At 40.8% G+C, this 21,501-nt stretch overlaps 1 protein-coding gene across 10 annotated transcripts in view; it reads left to right on the top strand.

Moving 5' to 3' along the window:
* Nucleotides 1–21,501, top strand: part of FARP2 (FERM, ARH/RhoGEF and pleckstrin domain protein 2) — a 64,375-nt gene that overhangs the window by 36,782 nt on the left and 6,092 nt on the right. For 5 of the 10 annotated variants that reach the window (XR_014565069.1, XM_083741798.1, XM_083741796.1 and 2 more), the window contains exons 14-24: nt 7,630–7,793; nt 9,604–9,693; nt 10,009–10,142; nt 10,517–10,598; nt 11,026–11,263; nt 13,630–13,760; nt 16,047–16,115; nt 17,682–17,771; nt 18,346–18,428; nt 18,942–19,060; nt 19,757–19,920. Coding sequence is in view for 5 of the 10 variants with exons in the window: in XM_083741798.1 (XP_083597924.1) it covers nt 7,630–7,793; nt 9,604–9,693; nt 10,009–10,142; nt 10,517–10,598; nt 11,026–11,263; nt 13,630–13,760; nt 16,047–16,115; nt 17,682–17,771; nt 18,346–18,428; nt 18,942–19,060; nt 19,757–19,920 (1,364 nt within the window). In the remaining 5 variants the exon portion in view is untranslated. Of the gene's footprint in view, nt 1–7,629; nt 7,794–9,603; nt 9,694–10,008; nt 10,143–10,516; nt 10,599–11,025; nt 11,264–13,629; nt 13,761–16,046; nt 16,116–17,681; nt 17,772–18,345; nt 18,429–18,941; nt 19,061–19,756; nt 19,921–20,502; nt 20,643–21,501 lie in introns of all 10 variants that reach the window. The other 5 variants (XR_014565070.1, XR_014565071.1, XR_014565067.1 and 2 more) reach the window with 3 other exon arrangements.

The raw sequence follows: 21,501 nt of genomic DNA, 5'->3' as shown, positions 1-21,501 counted from the left end.
TATACTCAAAGCATTCTTAACTGACATTATTATAGGTTTATAATCATTCTGTATTTAAACATATTTATTTTGACCCAATTAAAAATAAAGGATGAGTTGATTGATGGAATATGCATTGACAAACATATACAGTTAAGCTTTGGCAGAACTGTCCACATATACCGTATTTTTCGCCCTATAGGACGCACCGGCCCATAGGACGCACCTAGTATTTTGGGGGGGAAATCAAGGGAAAAAAATTTATTCCCCCCCCAGGTTTGCGCAGCCATCCCCAAGCTAGAAGAGGGAGACGGAGCGCTCCGTCTCCCTCTTCTGCCTTCAGGGACAGCTTCTCTAGCCTCCGTGGGGCAGCGGCTTGTCCCGCTGTCCCCCGAGTTTGTGGGGCTGGCGGGGGGGAGAAGCAAGCTTGCTTCTCCCCCCCCCCCGCCAGCCTCCAGATCAGGTCAGGGAATACTGGGGGGGCGGCGCTCCACCTCCCCGCTATCCCCCGAGCTTGTGGAGCTGGCGGGGAGGAGAAGCAAGCTTGCTTCTCCCACCCCCCCGCCAGCCTCCAGACCCGGTCGAGGAATAGCGGGGGGGCGGCGCTGCGCCTCTCCGCTGTCCCCCGAGCTTTTGGGCTGCAGGCTGCTGCCCGCAAGCCTTGCGAGCCCGTGGGACCTCCCGCCGGGCTTGCAAGACTTGTGGGTAGCTTCCTGAAAGCCTGCATTCGCCCCATAGGATGCACACACATTTCCCCTTCATTTTTGGAGGGGGAAAAGTGCGTCCTATAGGGCGAAAAATACGGTAATTTATAATGTTGTATCCATTGTAGAATTGAGTATATAATTTGCTATTAAAGCAATTTCTTTTTCTAATAATTATTTACCACTTGACTTGAGTAGTCACATGCTTATTTTGCAATCTGGTTCACTTTTAAATTCAGTTTACTAACCTTAAAAGACTATTGAATTTCCTATCAGATATATTCTTATGGATGGTGTGTGTGTTATGCCTTTAGAAGAGCATTAATTAAAAACCTGTTGGTAATTCATTCCCATTATTGTCATTTTGCCGAGTCTTAAGCATTCAGGTATTACATGCAATAGTTAGGCTTTCATTGCAAATGTCTCAGTACTGATTCTCACAGTGGTCACTTACCTTTAATATTCAACTCCCCAACCAATTAATGCAGTATATATACTTGTATGCACATGCTGAATAAATTAATATTGTGAGTTTTTTGCAGCTCTTCACGCTTAACTTCAGCTCCAGCTAAATATTTTACTCCTTGTTGGTGAAATTTTAGGGGGTTCATCCACTTAATGAAGAATTTGATTTTCAATGGTTCATCAGTACTTAAAATTGGTATGAGTGAGATCATAAGAAACAGTTTGGCATATTTAGGGCCAAGTCATAGCTTTAGTATGTGGAGCACATAAAAAATACAGACTCTCTGTATTGGCAACTGACTGCAAAGGTTCAGAACATACTGGACATACATATAGTAAAGCTTTATGCTTCAAATGATTTGTGCCTTAGTATGATGCGTTTCTTAGTACAATTGATACATATTCAGGAAAAAATACATTTATTGGACTGGAAATTCTTACTACAACTTTTTGATCATGATCATTTTTATACTCCAGATGTTTGTTTTATACTTTTTGTTTTCTGTTGAAATTATTGATGATATATACACAAATTTGTACTAATTTGAAATTGTTTATGCAATAAAATGAGGAAGTCTTTGATATGAATGATAAATTTGCTTTTACCTTTCATTAACGGTTTCGTTTTTTAAAAAAGGCTTACTATTTTATTTTGTAAGGCTGCCTTACTTTAGAAGTGTAGTAGCTCTTTATAATGCAACGATTTATTCTGGAATGCAACAGCGAATTTATCTTGAACCATTTTTACTCTCTTCTTTCTTTAAAACAAGCTGGCCATGATCATAAGTTGTTGTTTTAGTCTTACATATTCTATGAAAATCTATAGTATAAATTATATACACAAACACAAGTAAAAATCTACTTAGCTTGTTTCAGGCAGCTTAGTCTGTGAAGCTCATCAACATTTAACTTACGGGATAGGCCACAAAATATCTAAGTAGCCTATGCAGATTAAGTGTTCTACATATCCAAATATTTTATGGTCTCTCTTGTTTAAACCTGCTGTTTCATTATCCACACTTGATTAGCATTTTTGTTTGACAGTATTGCTTTAATTTGCACAGTGAACTACATACAGCTGGACCCCTTACATACAAGAAACCTGGGATTTGGGATCAAAAATCCTCAAAACGTGCTATAAAAAAAGCATTTCTTCAACAATTTTGACATTTTCATATCTTTCTCATTTCTTTGTTTTACAACGCAGGCTGTAACACTTTAGTACTATTCTACAGACAGAAAGTTCCTACAACACACATTCAAGTGCCCTGTGTCCAGCTATTTAGTACTTGATATTCAAGCACTGTTGGCACTCGGTTGTGAGCTCTGCACATTCCCAGTTGGCTGAAATTTTGACACCAGTATTAACATTTTCCTCTTTCCTAGCAATATTGATATCTTCAAATAGTCAGTCAATTTTTCCTCTGTGCTGGTGTCACTGAGGGCAGATTACAATAATTCATAATACGGGTAATGGCTACTTGTAGTGGTTGGGGCACCTGCTTTCCTCCAGAAATTGTTGGAGTTAGAGCTCCCATCATGGTCAGTGACCAAGGTTGATGGAAATTTTATTCCAACAACATTCAGAGGGCCACAAGTTCCCCACCACTGGCTATTCGGAGGCACTGGCCCTCAGTTTGAATTAGCATTGTTTTCAATCAGTGATTCCCAAGCCAAATATAGCTACAAGTTTGGTAGTAGTTAAAGAGGATCATTTTTCTGACAGTTCAAATTTAAGTAAAATGCATCCTGATGTAGGAAACAATATATTGACACAGTGGTAGAACTTCTTATTTAAATAGTGCTTACTATACTACCTGGAAATATGATTCCTCAGAAGGTTAATTCTTAGGAGTAAATCTGATGCACTGGATGCAACTGTACTGTAATGACAATCGTATTATCAAGGGCCCTTTTTATTTTCAGACACAGAATATAAAAGAAGTTCATCATATTTTGGGAAAGGAAATGCACCCTACCTTCTCATTATAATATTGTTCCATTTTAAAATGCTATTTGGGAGTGTTAATAACCTCTTGGAGAGTATCTGTGTGCTTTTGGTATCGTGCTATGGAACCATACAGAGAATTGTGTTCTGTAAATATGAATGCACAGAACCAGTTCTTTAACTACCATTGCAGGTACGGTAAGTAATATATGCATCTTAGAACACATGGCATGGGTAAAAATGCTATTTCAGTTTACCAGTGTGCAAACACTTCGTGAGCATATACTACTTATGGGTGAGAGCAGATGTTACAATTCCTCTTTTTTCTTTTCTTTTTTTCTTTTTTGCAAAAGACATCAAGATCTGGGGGTTTCCTTACTTGGTATCTGTGTGGCACTTGCAGATATGCTATTTACTTTTGTCTCTGTGCAACCATGAATTCCTTCTTTTGTACTTGTCTATACCTGTAGCAGTCATAGAAAGGGAAGACATGAGGCAAAGAATGAATTGCTCTTCTTTAAAGGCCTCAGCCTCTTATAAGAAGGGGCTACGGCATCAAGGTTTATTTACAGCTTGAAGTAGCAAATTCTGTTCTTACAATAGGGTCATGGAGAGGAGGAATAATGGCAATGAGTCTTTTTCAATGGGGTATTCAGTTTTAGAGGGGTTATAGAATCCTATTTTGATTACTTATGTCAAAAGGTTGAACAGCTTGTAGAAAATAGATTTCTGTTCAAAATAGTGCAAATAACATGTCCTAAAAATCAGACTCTTTGGATATTCAGGAGTCATTTTTTCATATCTGCAATTTTTGGGGTTTTTTTAAATGGTATTAAACCGTGTGTGGGATTGGAATGCTAGCCTGTTGTATTTTTTGAGAAGCTGTCATATTTCTTTTTGAAAGAAGATATTGTATATATACAATAGACAGCTACCCAACCCTCAGTTTTCAGAGACAAGTAGACTGGGTGCATCATTTATGGAGCCATAGTGTAAGCACATTGGGGACTTGCTTGGTTTTCCGAAGTTGTTTTGAATAAATCACAAATCTACTTTTGCTAAGTTGTGCACTCTTTGAAGGTTCTAGCCTTCATTCACATAAGTAGGATCAGGTCTGAAACTATTGCGAAATCGTATCCATAGTGTCTGCTGCCATTTTATCGCATGCATACTAATATCAGCTAAGTGTATAGTGTCTTTTTAAAAACAAAGCCTGGCTTACTGTAACTTGTAATGTGTTTATACAACTTGTCAGTGCATCAGTGTCCAACAGAAAGGCTGATGGCTACAAACCTTTTGTAGAAGTCATACTTTTAATATACATAAATAAGAGTTTGAGGAGTTTAACATCTGATTGCTGTAGAATGAGGGGTGGGGGTGGACATACAAATGGATTTTCATGCATTATTGTGACCTGTACTAATGTATGTATTAATAAATGTAGAATGTAAGTTGTCTGCGGTACTACTGAAACTCACCTGCTTTCAAGAAAATCAGTTTACTTAGCAGTAGTTTTACTTCTAATTTTTCAAATTAGGAAATGCTTGTTGGATGTAGATTTTCAAAAGACACTTGGGGACACACATCCTTTAACTGCTGTTAAATTGAAGGTGTTGTGCATTGCATTAGCTTCTCTACATCTTTAGTCCCACTTCTGTGACATGATTTGCATTCATCTAAAATTAAACAAACCTGCAGCTGAAAAACTACATAAAACTACTGCTTCGAAGTGCAGACCTCTCTGGAAACACAGAAGTTGGATTCAGTGGCAAAGGAAGTTCAGTTTTACACATGGTCAGACAGGCTCATCTACAGACACACACAAAAGGCACCACTAATTATAAGGCAAAAGACTTGCTTCTAAAGTTCCTTATGTGCTTTTCATATCCACAACTTTCACTCACACTCTAAACACACATTTTCCCTCTTTGTGAAATGATACTATCAAAAGTAGATGCGGCATCCCTTCTAAATAACCAGTCAGTTGTCAGGCAGGCTGCAAAGTTGTCTGTTGACTCCCATGTATAATGGGAGGCCTTTTAATAGTCACTGACTGTAAAAATCATGCTGATTTGCATTGTTTCAAAACCACTCCCATCTTTAATCTCACCCCACCCCACTCCCATGATTCTTTTCAATTCTTTTGCTTCCTGCAGAAGGTGAGAGGTGGGGCAAAAGCAATTCATCTTCAGAAAAGAAGAAAAGAAAAGCTGTAGCAGTATTCCTTTATCATATACCTGTTAAAATGCCATGCTGCTAATGAGCAGTGTGAGACACTGGCAGAGCTTTCTTTACTTAGTGTGTTTTAAGGAAAGATTTCACCCCCACTGTTGTTTCTACAATTGTGGTCATAATGTACTGGATGCCATCTGCTCACAATCTCATATACACACAATGAAAAGGATATTAGCCTTGAAACTGAGCAGCATTTTCAAATAGAGTTTTTTTAAGAGAGAGAGAGAGAGAGAGAAAAGAAAGAAAGAAAGAAAAGAAAGAAAGAAAACATTAAAGAGGAGCGGTTTCTGTTGGAAAGGAAATGAAATACTAAAGACTGGGGGAAGTCCAAGCTGCTTCTTGCTTGTATTTGACTTGTACGTTCAAGCAGATTTCCCGTAAACTGCTTTCCCAGAAAGGAACAAATGCCAACAAATACGCTGGATCTTACAGATACGATACTAAAAGTCAGGAGGAGGAGCAGGGGACTGCATGAGCTGATACAATACACAGTAGACTGGCCAAAGAATGTTAATAGTTAACTTCCCTGATATTCTGAATCTCTTCCAGGTGACCTAAGTGTAACACTGTTTAGCTTCCTGAGTTAACCAGTGGGAATGCATGCACTTAAACTTCCTCTCCTTTTCGTAATGCCTCCCCTTTCTTTTGGCATTCATTACTTTTAAAAGGCTTTGCTTCCTGAGTCAAATGAGAGAGCAGTCGGTTCCTTTCAGTAGTGTAGCACTGTAGCAGAAGCCTTGCAGCTGGCTGCCCTCCAATTTCTTAATCCCGCTTCAAATAAGTGTTGAAAAGTATTACGTGCCTGTTTATTACTGGGCCTTAATATCACTTTGAGTGGATACTTTGGGGCAGTTTAGTGGAACTTTTTTTTGCTGTTTACAGTGGAATCAAGAATAAATGTTGGCCGGAGCACAAAGCTTCATGCTGTCTTTCTGAGGCTGTACAGAATGGAATTTGGAGTGGGAGTGGCAGACATATCTGGGGCAGCACTTACTGGTGTCAGCGTAGGAGCCCTCTCTGGCATTACCCTGTCCAAAACAGCTTTAGCATTGGAATAATAATAATAATATATATTAATTATAACAGGGAAAATGTCAGCCATAATTCAAATGCAAGAAACTTTCAAAATGCATAAGTAGAGAAGCTGTTTTGCTTTGAAAGTGAGGGACAATGGGATGAACAGCCTAATTTTGAAGTTTTGTGCTCTAGGTAGCAAATCGCAATGCTAGGGCTCCAGAATCCTTAGCATTGCAGTTCGGATCTGTGCCATATATTTCCCATTTCGTGCAAAGCTCCTGTGTTCAAGTCCCTCTTGTGGGCTTCTCGTGAGCAACTGGCTGGCCACCGTGAGAAGAGTGCTGGACTAGATGGGCCTTCAGCCTGATCCAGCCTGATATTCTTACATGATACTGATCATGGAATTGGCTTGCATTAAAACTGAGACACTTCTGTAGAGAACAGTATTCTGTGAAATAGCTTGCTTGCTCTAAAGAAAAGCTACAAGAAATGGAAAATTTACTCTAGCTTGGTAATTGTCACAATGCTAAAACATTGTTTTGATAAGCTTCTTTTTCATTCCTTGCTACATAACAATTACGTTGTGCCACGGCTGTCTGGACACACCCTCAAACATTACTTGACAAATGAAATAACTTATCTCCACCCAGTTAGTGATGCAACGTGGTTTAAAGACTGTAGAGGAAGCTGTATTTAGTATGGGTAGTTATTTAAAAGCTGCTGTGTGGTTCCAAAGTCAGGAAGGGCATGCAATCTGCATTCTCCCTATTTCTAGTTTCATATTTCCTATCCATACATACAGTTTCTGAAATCAAATGTATGCTGAACTCTGAAAACATGGAGCTTTCCCATTTTTGTTCTCCTGCTTTCCATTCCCTGTTTATCAGGGCCACTGTGTCTCTTGTGATCTGTTTGCAGAAAGTAGTAAGAACTCTAACTCTCCAAGAGGAGTATGTTGAAGCAGTATATTGTGGTCTTGATCTGTTTAGCCATAGCAGAGGGAATGGGATTGTTGGTGTTGTAGGTTGCTTTTGTTCAAAAGTCTAAATTCTTAGCTAATTCCAGTTTGACCTCCAGGAAATTGTACCTAACATTTTCAAAGACTGCTTTAAAATATTTGTGGGCTCATTTAAAAAAATAATAATAATTAAGCAAACCAGGGGAGACAACTACTTGCAAGTGTTATGTGGATTTGGCAATGTGCCTGGTGGTATTTTGTTGAAGCAAAACCAATTCTTAACCTCTTTCTCCTCCCCACTTCTTTCCTAATGTGATACTTAGGTCCTCAGCTGTCTTCCTTTGTAATGAAGAGTCCAATGACTCTGAACCCCTCATTTCATGTGAATATGAACACACCTGGCCAGGGTTCATCTCCTCTTTTGAGTCCTGTTCTGAGCGATGTTGGTGGTGCCAGGATAGAAGAAGAGGATGAGGCAAGGCGTAAGGTAAGGCAAGGACAAGGAGGGTGATTTGTGTTTCTTTCATGAGCCTCTGCTTCAATTTCTGATTTCTTTGTTGGGGCTTATTCACATTTAGCTTTCCTCTACTCTTTCCACACACAGTCCATGGTTTAAACTTCTGTGTCCGAGTTGCCCCCCTCCCCCCTTTTGTTTTTACTCTACAGCTTTCCCTGCAAAAACCCACTCTTTAAATTTCAATCAGAGGAAACACAATCCACAGAAAACTGAAGAACAGGTTTTCACAGGGAAAGCTTGGGGCAAAACAAAACAAAATAAACCACTTGGACACAGAGCGTTAAAGTGTGGACCTCTGCATAGAAGGAGCATGGCAAAAGTTAAGCGTACATAAGCCCTTAGATATTAGCAATGTGCAAATCTGCCAGTGCTATGCTATCGTACTGACTTGTGTACTATTAAATTTCCCACACAATGGTTTTTCTTGACCTATGTTAAAATAAATACACGACACTCTGCTACTATAAAACTGCTAGAAGGAACAATCCTTTGTTCCAGCTGTTTCAAAGTGAGATATGAACTAAATGCTTCTCTTTACCTCAAGAGCACCATTTTTGTCCTTTCTGTTTGTGGGGAATACGATAGTTGTACTGTAAAACATTAGAGACAGTTATAGAAAGTACATTAATTCCAACTCTCTGAGTGCTTTTCTGCAGTCTAATAATCCACTATTTCTTGTCAAAAACAGATCCTTCTCTTTAACACATTTTTTCAGGTGGGAATGAGCTGGTTTTGTTGTTTAGCAAGCTCAGCTCAACCCATAGAGAATTTATCTTATTTAACAACCATATTGATTACTGCTGGTGAATCAATCTTGGTGAACGTGAAATGAACTAGAACGAAAGGCAAAACCCTTATTTTGCATGTCTAAGCCGGAGGGAAATTAACCATACAATTAGGAGTTCTATCTTCCCACTTTGTATCTTACACTTAGAAGAATTTGGGAATTTGGGGTTGGGCATTTTTGTGTTTGGAGTATGTTCCATAATCTTAATTTAGGACTTTTTCTATTGAAAATAATACAGTAAACCTCAAGGTTGTGGTTTGGTGCCTTATCTGAGGTTAGATGAGATGTATTAAAAAGCAAATTTGTGGCTTCCTGTACCCATGTTTCTATTTCCATCAGGCTCAATGTGACAAAGAGGTTGAAGCTTTTCGATGCAGTGTGTCTCTGTCCAGACACATACAGCTTAGAGGATCAGTGCTGTCATTGTTGCATGGCCCAAATAGTGGGGTGGGAGAAAATGCTTTTTGCATCAGCACCATATCTGCAGTCCATTCTCCTGCCCATATAGCAGAGGAAAGGGAATATTTCATGCCAGTACCAAATAGATTTGATGTCAGTATGGGACAGTGCTGTTGAGAATGCCAGTTACCATCAATGTCAGGAATGTGCACTACCAGTTGTATCCCATCTGTGAATTAGCACCACTGCCGGTTAGTTCTTACTGTATCTGCTTGGTCACAGGTAACAGTGTGTTTCAAGCAACTAACTCTAGATCAGGATCATGGTGTGGCTTAATGAAACTCATATTCACATCTCAGGTTAAGGATTCCTATTGCCTCACCTGAAGAATACATTGGGCATAGATGATTCAAATATTTCCTTAAAAAGCCACATACTTCAAAGCCATTTAGAGCAGGAGGCTTTGGTTTTGGCTCTCCTTTTATATTGACACATCTGGATGGTCAAAGTAGTCTTATTATATAGCTCCACCAAGGTTTCTTAATAAGAAACATTTTCTGTTTCATTTATTTGGGATTTGCTTTTATCTTTCAGAGATACCCAGCAGACAAAGCCTATTTCATTGCAAAAGAAATTCTTGCTACTGAACGAACTTATTTAAAAGACTTGGAAGTCCTAACTGTAGTAAGTGATTTAAACCCACTTTTCCCTAAAAAGAGTTGTTTTAATAGTTGTATGTGTAAATTGTGAGTTGTGTGTTATTGCAGTCCCTTAGCCTCAGGGTAAAATTGGTTATAAACTGGAATTTGCCGGATGAAATATTTGCAAAACGTCTCTTGTGCATCTTGTTTAGAGTATGTGTCTGCTGCCAAAGGACTTGTTTGATATTGTTGAAATTTGTTTGCATGTTGTTGTTTTTCTGGGTTCTTTGATACTTTTTACATTGCTGATGCCAAGAACAGGAAGCCAAACATCTGCTTCTTATTTATCTCTCTGCAGTGGTTCCGCAGTGCAGTTGTCAAGGAAAATGCCATGCCTGAAGGTCTCATGACCTTGCTGTTCTCAAACATAGACCCCATCTATGAATTTCACAGAGGTTTTCTGAAAGAGCTTGAACAGCGGCTAGCACTATGGTAAGTGTTAACAGCATTGTGAAGGCAAACATTTGAATCTGGTCAAAAAGAGTAGAAATGTGGTTTCTTTGTTTTAAATTTTCAGGTCTGGCATGCCTATTTTTGCAAAATACATATAAACCTCAGAGAAGTTTAGTTGATAGCATACAGTGTTAACCCCTTTCTTCCATTTTTAAAATGATTATTGAGACTCCAATTTGGGCTACAAATTGAAACAGGAAACATGGTTAGTTTGCTGAGAAATGAATGGAAACAGTTTTGGAACTCTTTACTTTTATAGTTACTGTTAGTATGCTTTAGTTTCTACTGGAAAATAATTGTAAGATTCAATTTCCCAAGAGCAGTAGCACAATCTTCTTACACTCTCATTGCAGGGAGGGACGTTCCAATGCTCCCACGAAAGGAGATTATCAACGGATTGGTGATGTCTTGCTGAAAAATATGCATATGCTAAAGGTAGGGAAATAACTCCCAAGAATCTGTGTGTTCCTTCATGTTCAGTGGGCTGGTTAATATATAACATTAAATCATTGTTTAGCGATGTGTACTCAAGAAAGGAGCCCAGGCGAAATTCTTGCATGCGCCTTCTAGCCTGCTGCTCCTGCATGACTGGACTGAGGTCTTCAGCAGTGTTAACTTCCATTTTCATAGAATCCTGATTTGTTACCTATGAGCCAGATATTGTGGTTTAAAACAAATTCCAGTCTGTTTCAAACAAGCTGCTTTCAAATTCTGGGTCATGAAAGTGTCTTGTTTGGGTAACAGAGTTTGCTTTAAACCACAAGATTTGGTTTGGGTGCAATGACAGCCCGTGATTATGTGAAACTGAAAGTAAATGCTGCCAGAGCCTGTACTCATGGCCGCATCTTTTGTGATCCTACAGGAATATACCACCTACCTGAAGAAACATGATGAAGTCCTGTCAGAGTTAGAGAAAGCAACTAAGCGCATAAAGAAACTGGAAATGGTTTATAAGGAGTTTGAACTCCAGAAGGTGTGTTACTTGCCACTCAACACTTTCCTGCTGAAACCCATTCAGAGGTTAATGCACTACAAGCTGATCCTGGGGAGACTTTGCAAACACTATGTGCCAGATCATCGGGACTACACCGACTGCAGGAGTGAGTGACAGATCAGACAAATATCTGCAATTCCAATACTCGACACATTCTGTATTTTCATTTTATGTTGCTGATTGACAGAAATTCAGTTGTCTTGGTAGAAACAGTACAGTCGTAGCTTGGATCCTGAATGCTTTGCGAGTCGAATGTTTGGGCTCCCAAATGCCACATACCTGGAAGTGAGTGTTCCCAGTTTGTGAACGTTCTTTGGAACCCAAACGTCTGATGTGACTTCCGCGGGTTCTGATTGGCTGCAAGAGCTTCTTGCAGCCAATTGGAAGCTGCACCTTGGTATCCGAATGTTTTGGAAGTTGAATGGACTTCCGGAATGGATTCTATATGACTTCCGAGGTACCACTGTCTTGCTACAAAACTAGTTCATCTGGTTTCAGTTATTTTTAACCTCTAGCCTATGTCAACCTTTCCCAGGCATATATGACAGCAGGTGAAGTCAAGTTCAAGCCATGACTTGAAACTTCTTTTGCATCCTAGCTTGAATTTAGGCTGTGGGTTTAAAGGAAGTACAGTGGTACAGACGCTTTAGGTTATAGACGCTTCAGGTTACAGACTCTGCTAACCCAGGAATAGTACCTTGGGTTAAGAACTTTGCTTCAGGATGAGAACAGAAATCGCGCAGCAGCAGCGGGAGGCCCCATTAGCTAAAGTGGTACCTCAGGTTGAGAACAGTTTCAGGTTAAGGACGGACCTCCAGAACGAATTAAGTTCTTAACCCGAGGTACCACTGTATTGGGACCAAACACTTTCCTTTCGAAGTTAAATCACTTAATTTTGTTTGTGTGTGTGTTTAATAAATATATTGTCCTACATCCCCAAGGACCTGGTATGGCAAATGTCATGGTGATGCCCAGTGATTGACTGGTGGGCATCCCTACCCACCTGTTGGGTGGGGGGACTACCTATTATTTTGTTCTACTTTCTGTGAACAGTGTGACACTGAGCCAAGAACTGAGTCACACCATCATCTTACTTGCACTTAGTCATGTGAACGGTCTCCATTGGAAAATACTGAGTCACGTGAATGCTGTGGGAAGTGTTATCTTTGACTATTGCAGTAGTTAAGTTGTGAACATAAAAGTATAAACTCATCCTTATTGGCTTTGCATCATACATCTCCATTTAAAATACAAGTGAGAAAAGTATCTGCCATAGTTCTTATAGGTGGGGCTGTGTGCATTCGGCAGATATAATATACAGTGGTGCCCCGCAAGACGAACACCTCGCAAGACGGAAAACCCGCTAGATGAAAGGGTTTTCTGTTTTGGAGGTGCTTCGCAAAACGAATTTCCCTATGGGCTTGCTTCGCAAGACGAAAATGTCTTGCGAGTTCCTGCGGGGTTTTTCCCCTCCCCCCCTTTCCTAAGCCGCTAAGCTGCTTATCAGCTGATCCGCTGATAAGCCGCTTAACAGCTGATCGCTAAAAGCCGCTAAACTGCTAATAGCGCTAATCCGCTAAACTGTCAATGGGCTTGCTTTGCAAGACGAAAAAACCGCTATACGAAGAGCCTCACGGAACGGATTAATTTCGTCTTGCAAGGCACCACTGTACAGGGCAAAATTGGATATCATGGATAAGTGTGACATTGGACCAGCTCATTACTGTCAAACATAAATGTGGCATTCACACGTGTGAATGACACATATTCTGCCTCCTAGGAATTATTGTGAAATTGAGTACTATAGCAATTAAGAATAATGGAACAGTCTCAACCTTAAATTTGAAGAGTTGTTCTAGTGAAAGTTGTAAGCAAAGAAATCTGCACAAAAAGCCCAGTACATGAGTAAAACTGCCCACCATGAGGATCTCTGTAAATAATAATAATAATAATAATAATAATAATAATAATAATAATAATAATAATAAATTAAAGACAGCTGAGAAATGTGGGTTACAGTCTCAGAAGCCAAAATAGAGTTATTACACATATCTCTGTTACTGTCCCTGGGCTTATATACTATGCTTGCTTCCAAAATCTCTGTCTTCCATTCCTTACTTTTCCACCATCTTCTGCAAAATATGGCATTCAGCAGTGTACAGCCCCTGATACTGCAGGAAATACTGCCATTGTCACTAGTAGCTGTTGATACCATAGCATTGTTGGAAGGTTTGGGTAGGTCTAATTAAAATGGCATGGTCTGGTATGTTTAGGCTAGTCTGTCCACTTACCAATCATTTTGAGATTTCTGTGATTGCGTCTTCTCTTAAATAAGTACATGTAACGTTCCATTTTTCCTTTTGGAAAAAAGCAATGTCCATACACTGCTTCAGTTTGGCCTGTACTTTTATCCATGCTTCTCTGATTGGTTGGTTTGGAGTAGACCTTTTCTTTTGTAATTCCCTTCTGCAGATGCACTGAAAGAAATCACAGAAATTACATCACAGCTTCAAAACAGTCTCATCCGTTTGGAGAATTTCCAGAAGCTAACAGAGTTACAGCACGACCTGCTTGGCATTGATAACCTTGTAGCAGCTGGCAGAGTAGGTAGTTCTTTCCATATTTTAAGACCAGTGTACTTCAATTGTTTCTGACCTTTCTTCTTGCTTTCTCCTTTATGGGATGATGGCTTTAGAAGTTTTACTGGTTTATTTCAGAACTAGGGAAATCCAGTATGTTATTTCCAAATAATAATAATAATTATTATTATTTATATCCCGCACTCCCCAGCCGAAGCCGGGCTCAGGGCGGCTAACAACAATAAAATAATACAACATTCTAAAATCATTTCATTATAAAATTAATTCAAATCAGATTGATGGCAACCATTGGGCTAGAGTTCTGTGAAGATTGCCAAAGGAGGGAGTCAGGCTGTGCCCTGGCCAAAGGCCTGGTGGAACAGCTCTGTCTTGCAGGCCCTGTGGAAAGATGTCAAGTCCCGCAGGACCCTAGTCTCTTGTAACAGAGTGTTCCAGCAGATCGGAGCCACAGCCGAAAAAGCCCTGGCTCTAGTTGAGGCAAGCCTAACCTCTCTGTGGCCTGGGACCTTCAAGATGTTTTTGTTTGAAGACCGTAAGTTCCTCTGTGGGACATACCAGGAGAGGCGGTCCCGTAAGTACGAGGGTCCTAGGCCGTATATATCTCAATATTGAAACTTTCATAAATAACCATTCAAAAATTGTATTTGCATGTACTTACCGAGATGTTTTTAAGGTTGGCAAAACAATGTGAGAAAAGGCTCTTTGAAGGGCCTTCATTTCAGGGATCGTAGGCATTGTTTCAGTTTTCCCAGGCCTTCAATTATTGCTGATCCACAGAGGTAACAGGGACCAGCACAAGCATGATGCATGCATGGGTGTGCAGGCTCTCTTCATGTATTCATTCATCATGGACAAATCCTCAGGAAAATAGTACTTGCCTCTTAGACATTTTGAGGCCTCTTAGTTGTGTACCACAGCACTATAAAGAGCTTTGGAAACTGGACAAACATCCTCCCACTTACGCATGTTCTACTTGCGTGCAACAGCATATGTACAGTGCCAAAAAATAGATAAATAGACTCATATAAATGAATATAAATAAATATAAATAGACTCAAATGGCGGGAGTCAGCTGGAGAGTTCTTAACGCTTGTAAAGAAACCCTCCCCGGAGCCCAAAGAGGACACCAGATAGCACAGAAGAAGCCCTGGGGAGACCGGAGGCACAGCAGGGCTTTGTGTAGGCTGCTCAGCCTCTCCGCCAAATGGCTGATACCTGGGGTAGCGCAGCAGCAGCCATGTTCCAGTGCATCCTCCTAACTCCTGCCAGCCCCAGAGCTTAAACTCACATCGAAGAGAGAATTGTATGGAGAGAGAGTGAGAGTGAGTGCTGGAGAATTGGGGTGGGGGGAAGATTTAGAGGCTTTTTAGAAGGTACTCTCCACTTTACGCAATTTCACTTATGCGCACAGGGGCCCAGAACATAACCCCTGCATAAGTTGGGGGATGCTTACATTTTATAAATGGAAGAGATGATCACATAATTTGTGGTGAGCCTGGTCATTCTTAGTTTTAATAGAACACTAACTGAGTGGCCAAGTTGTGACAGCCTAGCTGTTTTAAATAAGTTTGCTCTGGTGGCCTAGATGCCTTTTGTAGCTTAGTGGCACACTTCCAGCAGAGAACTGGAAGTGGTGCTGCTGGTGATGAGGGCAATAATCAGAGCAGAGGTGACTAACCCACAGCCCAGATCTGGCCAGCCAATCCGTGGGAAGTGGCCAGATTTATATCCTGGTGTGGTCGGGAAGCAAGGCAAGTCTGTCTACTGCAATTTTAGTGCTAAGCACTATCACATCAAGAATAAAGATAAAGCCTTTGTCTGCTCATTGCTCTTTAAGAGTAAATGGCAGCATTACCACGCATGCATGCATGCATACACACACACACACACACACACACACCTCTTCTCTCTCTCTCTCTCTCTCTCTCACACACACACACACACACTGAAGTGGGGAGAAATGTTTTGTTTTTCTTTGCACAAACCAATCTACGCAAAGTAACAGAAAGTCTGAGTGTGATCTTATGTGTGAGAGAGGGGGAAGAGTATGGTGTGTGCCTGTATGTCTGGCATTGTGCTTACTGTATGTGTCGTGAGTGGGGTCTGTATGTTTAGTACATGTATATACACTGGCTATGTCCACCACTGGCATGTAGGCCTCGGAGAGGGGGCGACTGTAAGAGAGTCCTCGGGCCGAAAACCGTTAGCCCCAACCCTGAAGTAGAGAGTGCTGCATTTCACAGAAGAGCCATCAAAGGTACTAAAGCTTTGTATATTTTTTCCCCACAGGAATTTATCCGGGAAGGCTGCTTATACAAGCTTACCAAAAAGGGTTTACAGCAAAGGATGTTCTTTCTGGTGAGCTGATGCTTTTGATCAAGATTTCAACTCGTAATGAGGTTTCTGGAGCCCGTTCCCCTGTAGTAGTTTGATTGGGATTGGTCAAGACTTAAGTTTCATGTACATATTCTGAGGAGTACGGCTTTGTTATTTGAGCCTCGGTTGTTTCACAGCCAAAATATAAAGAAGCCTTTGTATACAGCATGGAACGTTTCAGGAAATGTGAGGCAGCTGCATAGGTGGGTCCCCAAACCCTGACTTTATCCAAGCTCAGATTCTTTGCCTCCTCATGGGGCTGGATCCTCAAGAGATAGATAGCAGAATGGCCCTTGATCAGCAACTGCTTGTCATGATGGAACAGTTGCGGACTCTCCTTCCTTGGAGATTTTAAAGCAGAGGTTGGATGGCCATCTGTCACGGGTGCTTTAGCTGAGATTCCTGCATTGCAGGGGGTTGGACTAGATGACCCTCAGAGTCCCTTCCAACTCCAAGATTCTTTTGAGTCTATGATGGCTGTGTACTTCATACAGTACAGTATTGAAAGCAGAATGCCTCTGAATGCCAGTTGTTGGGTAACACAAGTGGAGGAGTGTTACTGTGCTCATCTACTGCATGTGGCCTCGCCATGGGCATCTGGTTGGCCTCTAAGAACAGTTTGCTGGACGAGATGCATCTTTGATCTGATCCAGCAGGGTGGTTCTCATATTCTCCATTTGCCCTGTGGGCAGCTAATTTGTATGTGCTCTTGTTCCTCATCAGATTTTGATGTTGTCAGGATCCGTTCCTTAAAGGAGCTCCCAAAAGAAAAGAAAGTGGGTTCTGTTAGTTGAGCAGTCTCTTTGCTTGATCCTAATTACGCACAGAAAAACTACAGGGTTTTTCCCCTTGGTGTTGAAGGACTCTTTGTAATCATGTATGAACTGAAAACCGGTTGGTAATAATTTGTGCCCTATAATTACAATGAGAAACTGTAAGCATAGTGTAATGCAGATATCTTGAGTGGATAAAAGTTAAATACTTTTACAGAGAAATATAACAGACAGTGATAGTTGGTTTTGTTACTGTTATGCTTTACTGTGAACCACTTGCAGCACAATTTAAAGAGAAAACTTACCTTGGTTTGCAAATTTATTTGGTTTGCAAATAAAGCTACAAAGGCGTTTATCCAATGGTTGTATGTGTGGAGGGCAGCTTGCCAATAAATTTTGCTATTTTTCTCTGCCCTCTCTGTGGCCTCTGCAAAGGTTTGGGGAGCCCCCTGAACAGTGTGAGCTGTATTATTTGGGGCTGCAATAGGAGGGATAAATTGTGCATGGTTCCTCTGCCTGATTCCAGGCAATTTCAAATTCCTACTGCAGCCCCAAACAACATAGCCTCACTGTTCCAGAGGAACCCCCAATTCAATGGAGAGGATTTTCAGAGGAGCTCAGGGGCTCCAGAGCAGGAAGAGAGAAAAAGACAATAGTTGCTTGAGCTGCTTTCTACTTATGCACTTTTTGGGTGTAACCCAAGGATTGTGACAAAAGATAGAATTGCCTTTTTTCCTAGTACCTAAATGATTTTGTAAACTTTTCCTTGCCTCAGTTTTCAGATATGTTGCTCTACACCAGCAAAGGAGTCACGGGTACCAATCAATTCAAAATTCACGGTCATCTCCCTCTTCATGGGATGCTGGTGAGTAATACATCACACAGCAATCAAACGTCAAAATAATAAAATGTGTTTCATGTTAACCTGGGCTTCCTCTTTATACTGAACTTTTAAGGGACTCTTGCAAAATGCGCAAATCTGGTTACTGTAGTTTTTCTCCAGTCATTAGTAGACATAGATTTAAGTAGTCAAAAGAACAAGCACTGCCAGTTTTTTGGCATTGGAGTAGCTGGGAAGACGAGACAACTCTTGATTGTGTTTTTGCTATTTTCAAGGCTAGCTGGATGTGCTAATTGGTGTTGCTTCCACACCAAAATGCTACATTCCCTCCCTCTCCTTAATGGAACTTTTTTTTATGTGTTTGTGTTTGATTTTCAGCTGATAGTCCTGGATCCTCCGGTGAGTAATAAGCCAGTGACTACTATGCTTAGCAGCTGCTGAAGTGACAGTGCAATTGTAGCTGATAGTTTTCCCATTAGAAACAAAATAGAAACGAAATACTTTTAATGTAGCTAGTTGCTGTTGTCACACCATTTCTTTTAGTGTAGATGTGTCTGCTGTTGCTCACTGAATGATGAAGAAATTTTCTTTATTGTAGGTGGAAGAGAGCGAAAACGAATGGTCTGTCCCTCATTGCTTTACCATTTATTCAGCTCAAAAAACCATAGTAGTGGCAGCAAGGTAAGCATTTTCTCAGTGCTCAGTTGTGAAAAGGTAGGAGTGTTAAAGCACTGGTAAAATAGGCATCTTTCAGTGTGTGTATATGCCACTATATCCCAGGCTGCACAATGTGGGAGACCACACACTCCCTGAGTCATTATGCAGTCATCTGTTGAGGCAAAATCTGATTTCCCCATGGAGTAGTGCTCCAAGCTTACATTAAAGTGCAATAATATGTTGCTTCCTCTCATCTTTATGAGACTTCAGATTTCAGGAGGAATAGAAAAAGATTCAAACTGTGTTGTGGTTTTATCAAACCTGAATTTGTGTGGAATTTAAAATTGTTGAGGCAAGCTTCTGCAGTTGCCAGAATGGTAACATTGACTGCAAATTTTGTTATTTCAGTGGGAATTTATGGAAACATGAAATTGCTCTAAGTATGGGGCAAGCAGTGCTTTTCTGGAACCATAAATCACAAACGGCAGCTGAGCTCTGAAAACGTGCTTAGCCATCGTTCCTGTCTCTATTTTTCAGCACTCGTCTGGAAATGGGGAAGTGGATGGAAGATCTAAATATGGCAATTGAAATGGCCAAGAAATTCACTGAGAAATCAGAGATGTTTCTAGAAAACTCAGTGTGCAATCGTTCTAACAGTGAGTAGCTTTCGTGCCACTTGTGATTAGTGATTCTTGGTTAGTTGTGTGCTCTTCAGGCCTCTGAGATGGAAAATGGTATAGATTACGCAGCCTTCATTCAGTCTTTTTCACTAAGTAACATTCCATACCCTCTCTGATGCTCCAGATATTTCAGGCTTGGCAAATAAGAACTTCCAGCTGTTAAAGCAATAATGATGAAGTTTATAGTGTGTAATCTTTCCTTACCACCCTCTTACACAGGAAAGTATTCATCCTTTTAAACCACAGTTCACTTACCAATCTGTGGAAGTCATTGAAGTAATATCCTGTGTACTCCTGAATGTCTCCTTATCTATGGATCCGCCCCCACCACTGGGCCACTGAAGCACACTGTGGCATTCCTCAGGTGGAAATTATATATTTCCTAGGAATCCCCTTCTGCTACAAATCAAACCCTTCTAGGATGCTTCTGGGTAAACTTTTTAATATTTTCCCCATATAACAGAGTGTGACTTTTTCCTATGCAATAACTTTGAGGTGTCCTATCCTTCAAGCTACCAATTATGAAGGTCATGGATGTCAGAAGGAGAGTAACCCATGCATGTCAATTCCTTTTGTGAGGGGAAGATGCTATTATACGTCAGCAATCCTTGCTGCTGTCACTACCCCTGTGCCCACAGCCTGTTAAATGTTTGCTCCCTTCTCCCCCCTCAGGATCCTCAGATGAGGTATCTCTAGAACAGGAGTCCGAAGAGGACATACATTCTTCTCGTAGCTCCCTGGACAGGCAGAGCCACCACCGTGCCAATACTACCATGCATGTATGCTGGTACCGCAACACCAGTGTCTCCATGACAGATCACAGTGTGGCCGTCGAGGTACCCAGCAGCAGAGCACATATCACTATCACTTTCACTTACCACTCTGTCTGTCTTGGTTGCTGGTTTCTCTGCACTGTATACATGTGTGCGGTTTTAACACCCCCATTTCCTTCAATAACTTCAGTGGTCTTGTGTGAGAGAGCAAATGAATGAGTAACCACAAGACATCTGAAGATGTTCTTTGTATGTGTGACTGCATGTTTCCATCATGTTCTCAACAAGGGTGTGCTTTGGAGAAGAAAAAAAGATAAAAAGGGGGGCTTTGATATATCAACAGCTGCCATTCACACTAAAAAGCTAATGAAAGAAATCAGCTTTGGGGTTATGAAACCAAAAGTTTGTGATCTTGCCCACTGAGAACCCTGTTTTAGGTAAATTTGTTAAATCTTCCTGACTTCTCCCCAAAGCACCGTGGCCCCTCGCACTGCTGATCTTAGGACTTACAAATAATGAACTTCATAGCTTTTTTTTCTTTTTTCATACTATTTCTTTTAACAGACCTTTTCGTGTACTGCCCTTTCTTGTTCTAAATCACCTTTTTCTTTCTTTTTCTCTTTGCCCTGCACCCTCTCTGCTCAGTTTTCTGCTCTCTTGCTGTTTCTCCAGAGCTTCCTCCTCGCTATTTGCTGGGCCAGACTCAGCGGCCCAACACAATCACCCATGTTTGCTGGTACCGGAACCAGAGCCTATCCCTGTCTGATTATTTGTGTATGATTCAGGTAAAGCTGCTTCACTCACTCTCAGTATTGATAGGATCTATGAAGACGGTCATTTTCTACTTGTACCATCTCGTTATAGCTCTCTTAAACACTGTTCTAATGTGCAGAAACAAAGATCTAAAATATTGGAATGAATGGTAAGACATCCTTTAAGTATCTTGCAGAAATCAGCCAAATTAATCCCTTTATTAAAAAGAACCCTGGATACACATGCCATTGTTTTGATGCATTTCATTTATCCTATAGATTAGATCACAGCAAGTTAGGTTCCTTCTCCTTCCAGTGGGGCTTACTCTTCACTTTACCAGCATGTTAACTTAAAAGTGGCATTGCTGCCATGTGCTCTGCAGGGCTTTTTACTGTGTGCTTTCCCTCAACATTTTCTGTCTTCTAGTTGTATTTTCTCCTTAACTAAGAATGCAAGCTGTGTGTGTTGCTTACTGGTTCTTAGCATGTTGTAGAGGACAAAAAAAAGGACTTAAAGTCGCACAGTTAACACAGCACGGACATGAATCAGTTGCATCCATAACTGTTCTACCCTTTCAGTGGAGGAAATGCAGTACGCAGAGTTATCACTCTGTGAAAAAGGGATGTGTGGGTGTGTGCACAAATGGACATTACATTAGTAGCTGGCATACCTGAGAGAAGACACCTTGGTGCAGGATGCCCTTCAGAAGTTGCTAGACACCAACTCCCCTCAGCCGCAGCCACTTTGACCAATGGTGAGGGGTGATGGGAGGTGTAGTCCAACATCATCTGGAGGGCACATTGGGTTCACCTGCCTTAGAGCCTTTTTAGTATGATCAGGAAAAGCCTGACTCAAACAACCTTTAGTGGAAACAATGAAATATCCTATCTG

This window comes from Podarcis gaigeae (genome assembly GCF_964106915.1).
Source record: "Podarcis gaigeae genome assembly, chromosome: 5".
NCBI lineage: Eukaryota > Metazoa > Chordata > Lepidosauria > Squamata > Lacertidae > Podarcis > Podarcis gaigeae.
This window is presented reverse-complemented; position numbering and strand designations above follow the sequence as displayed.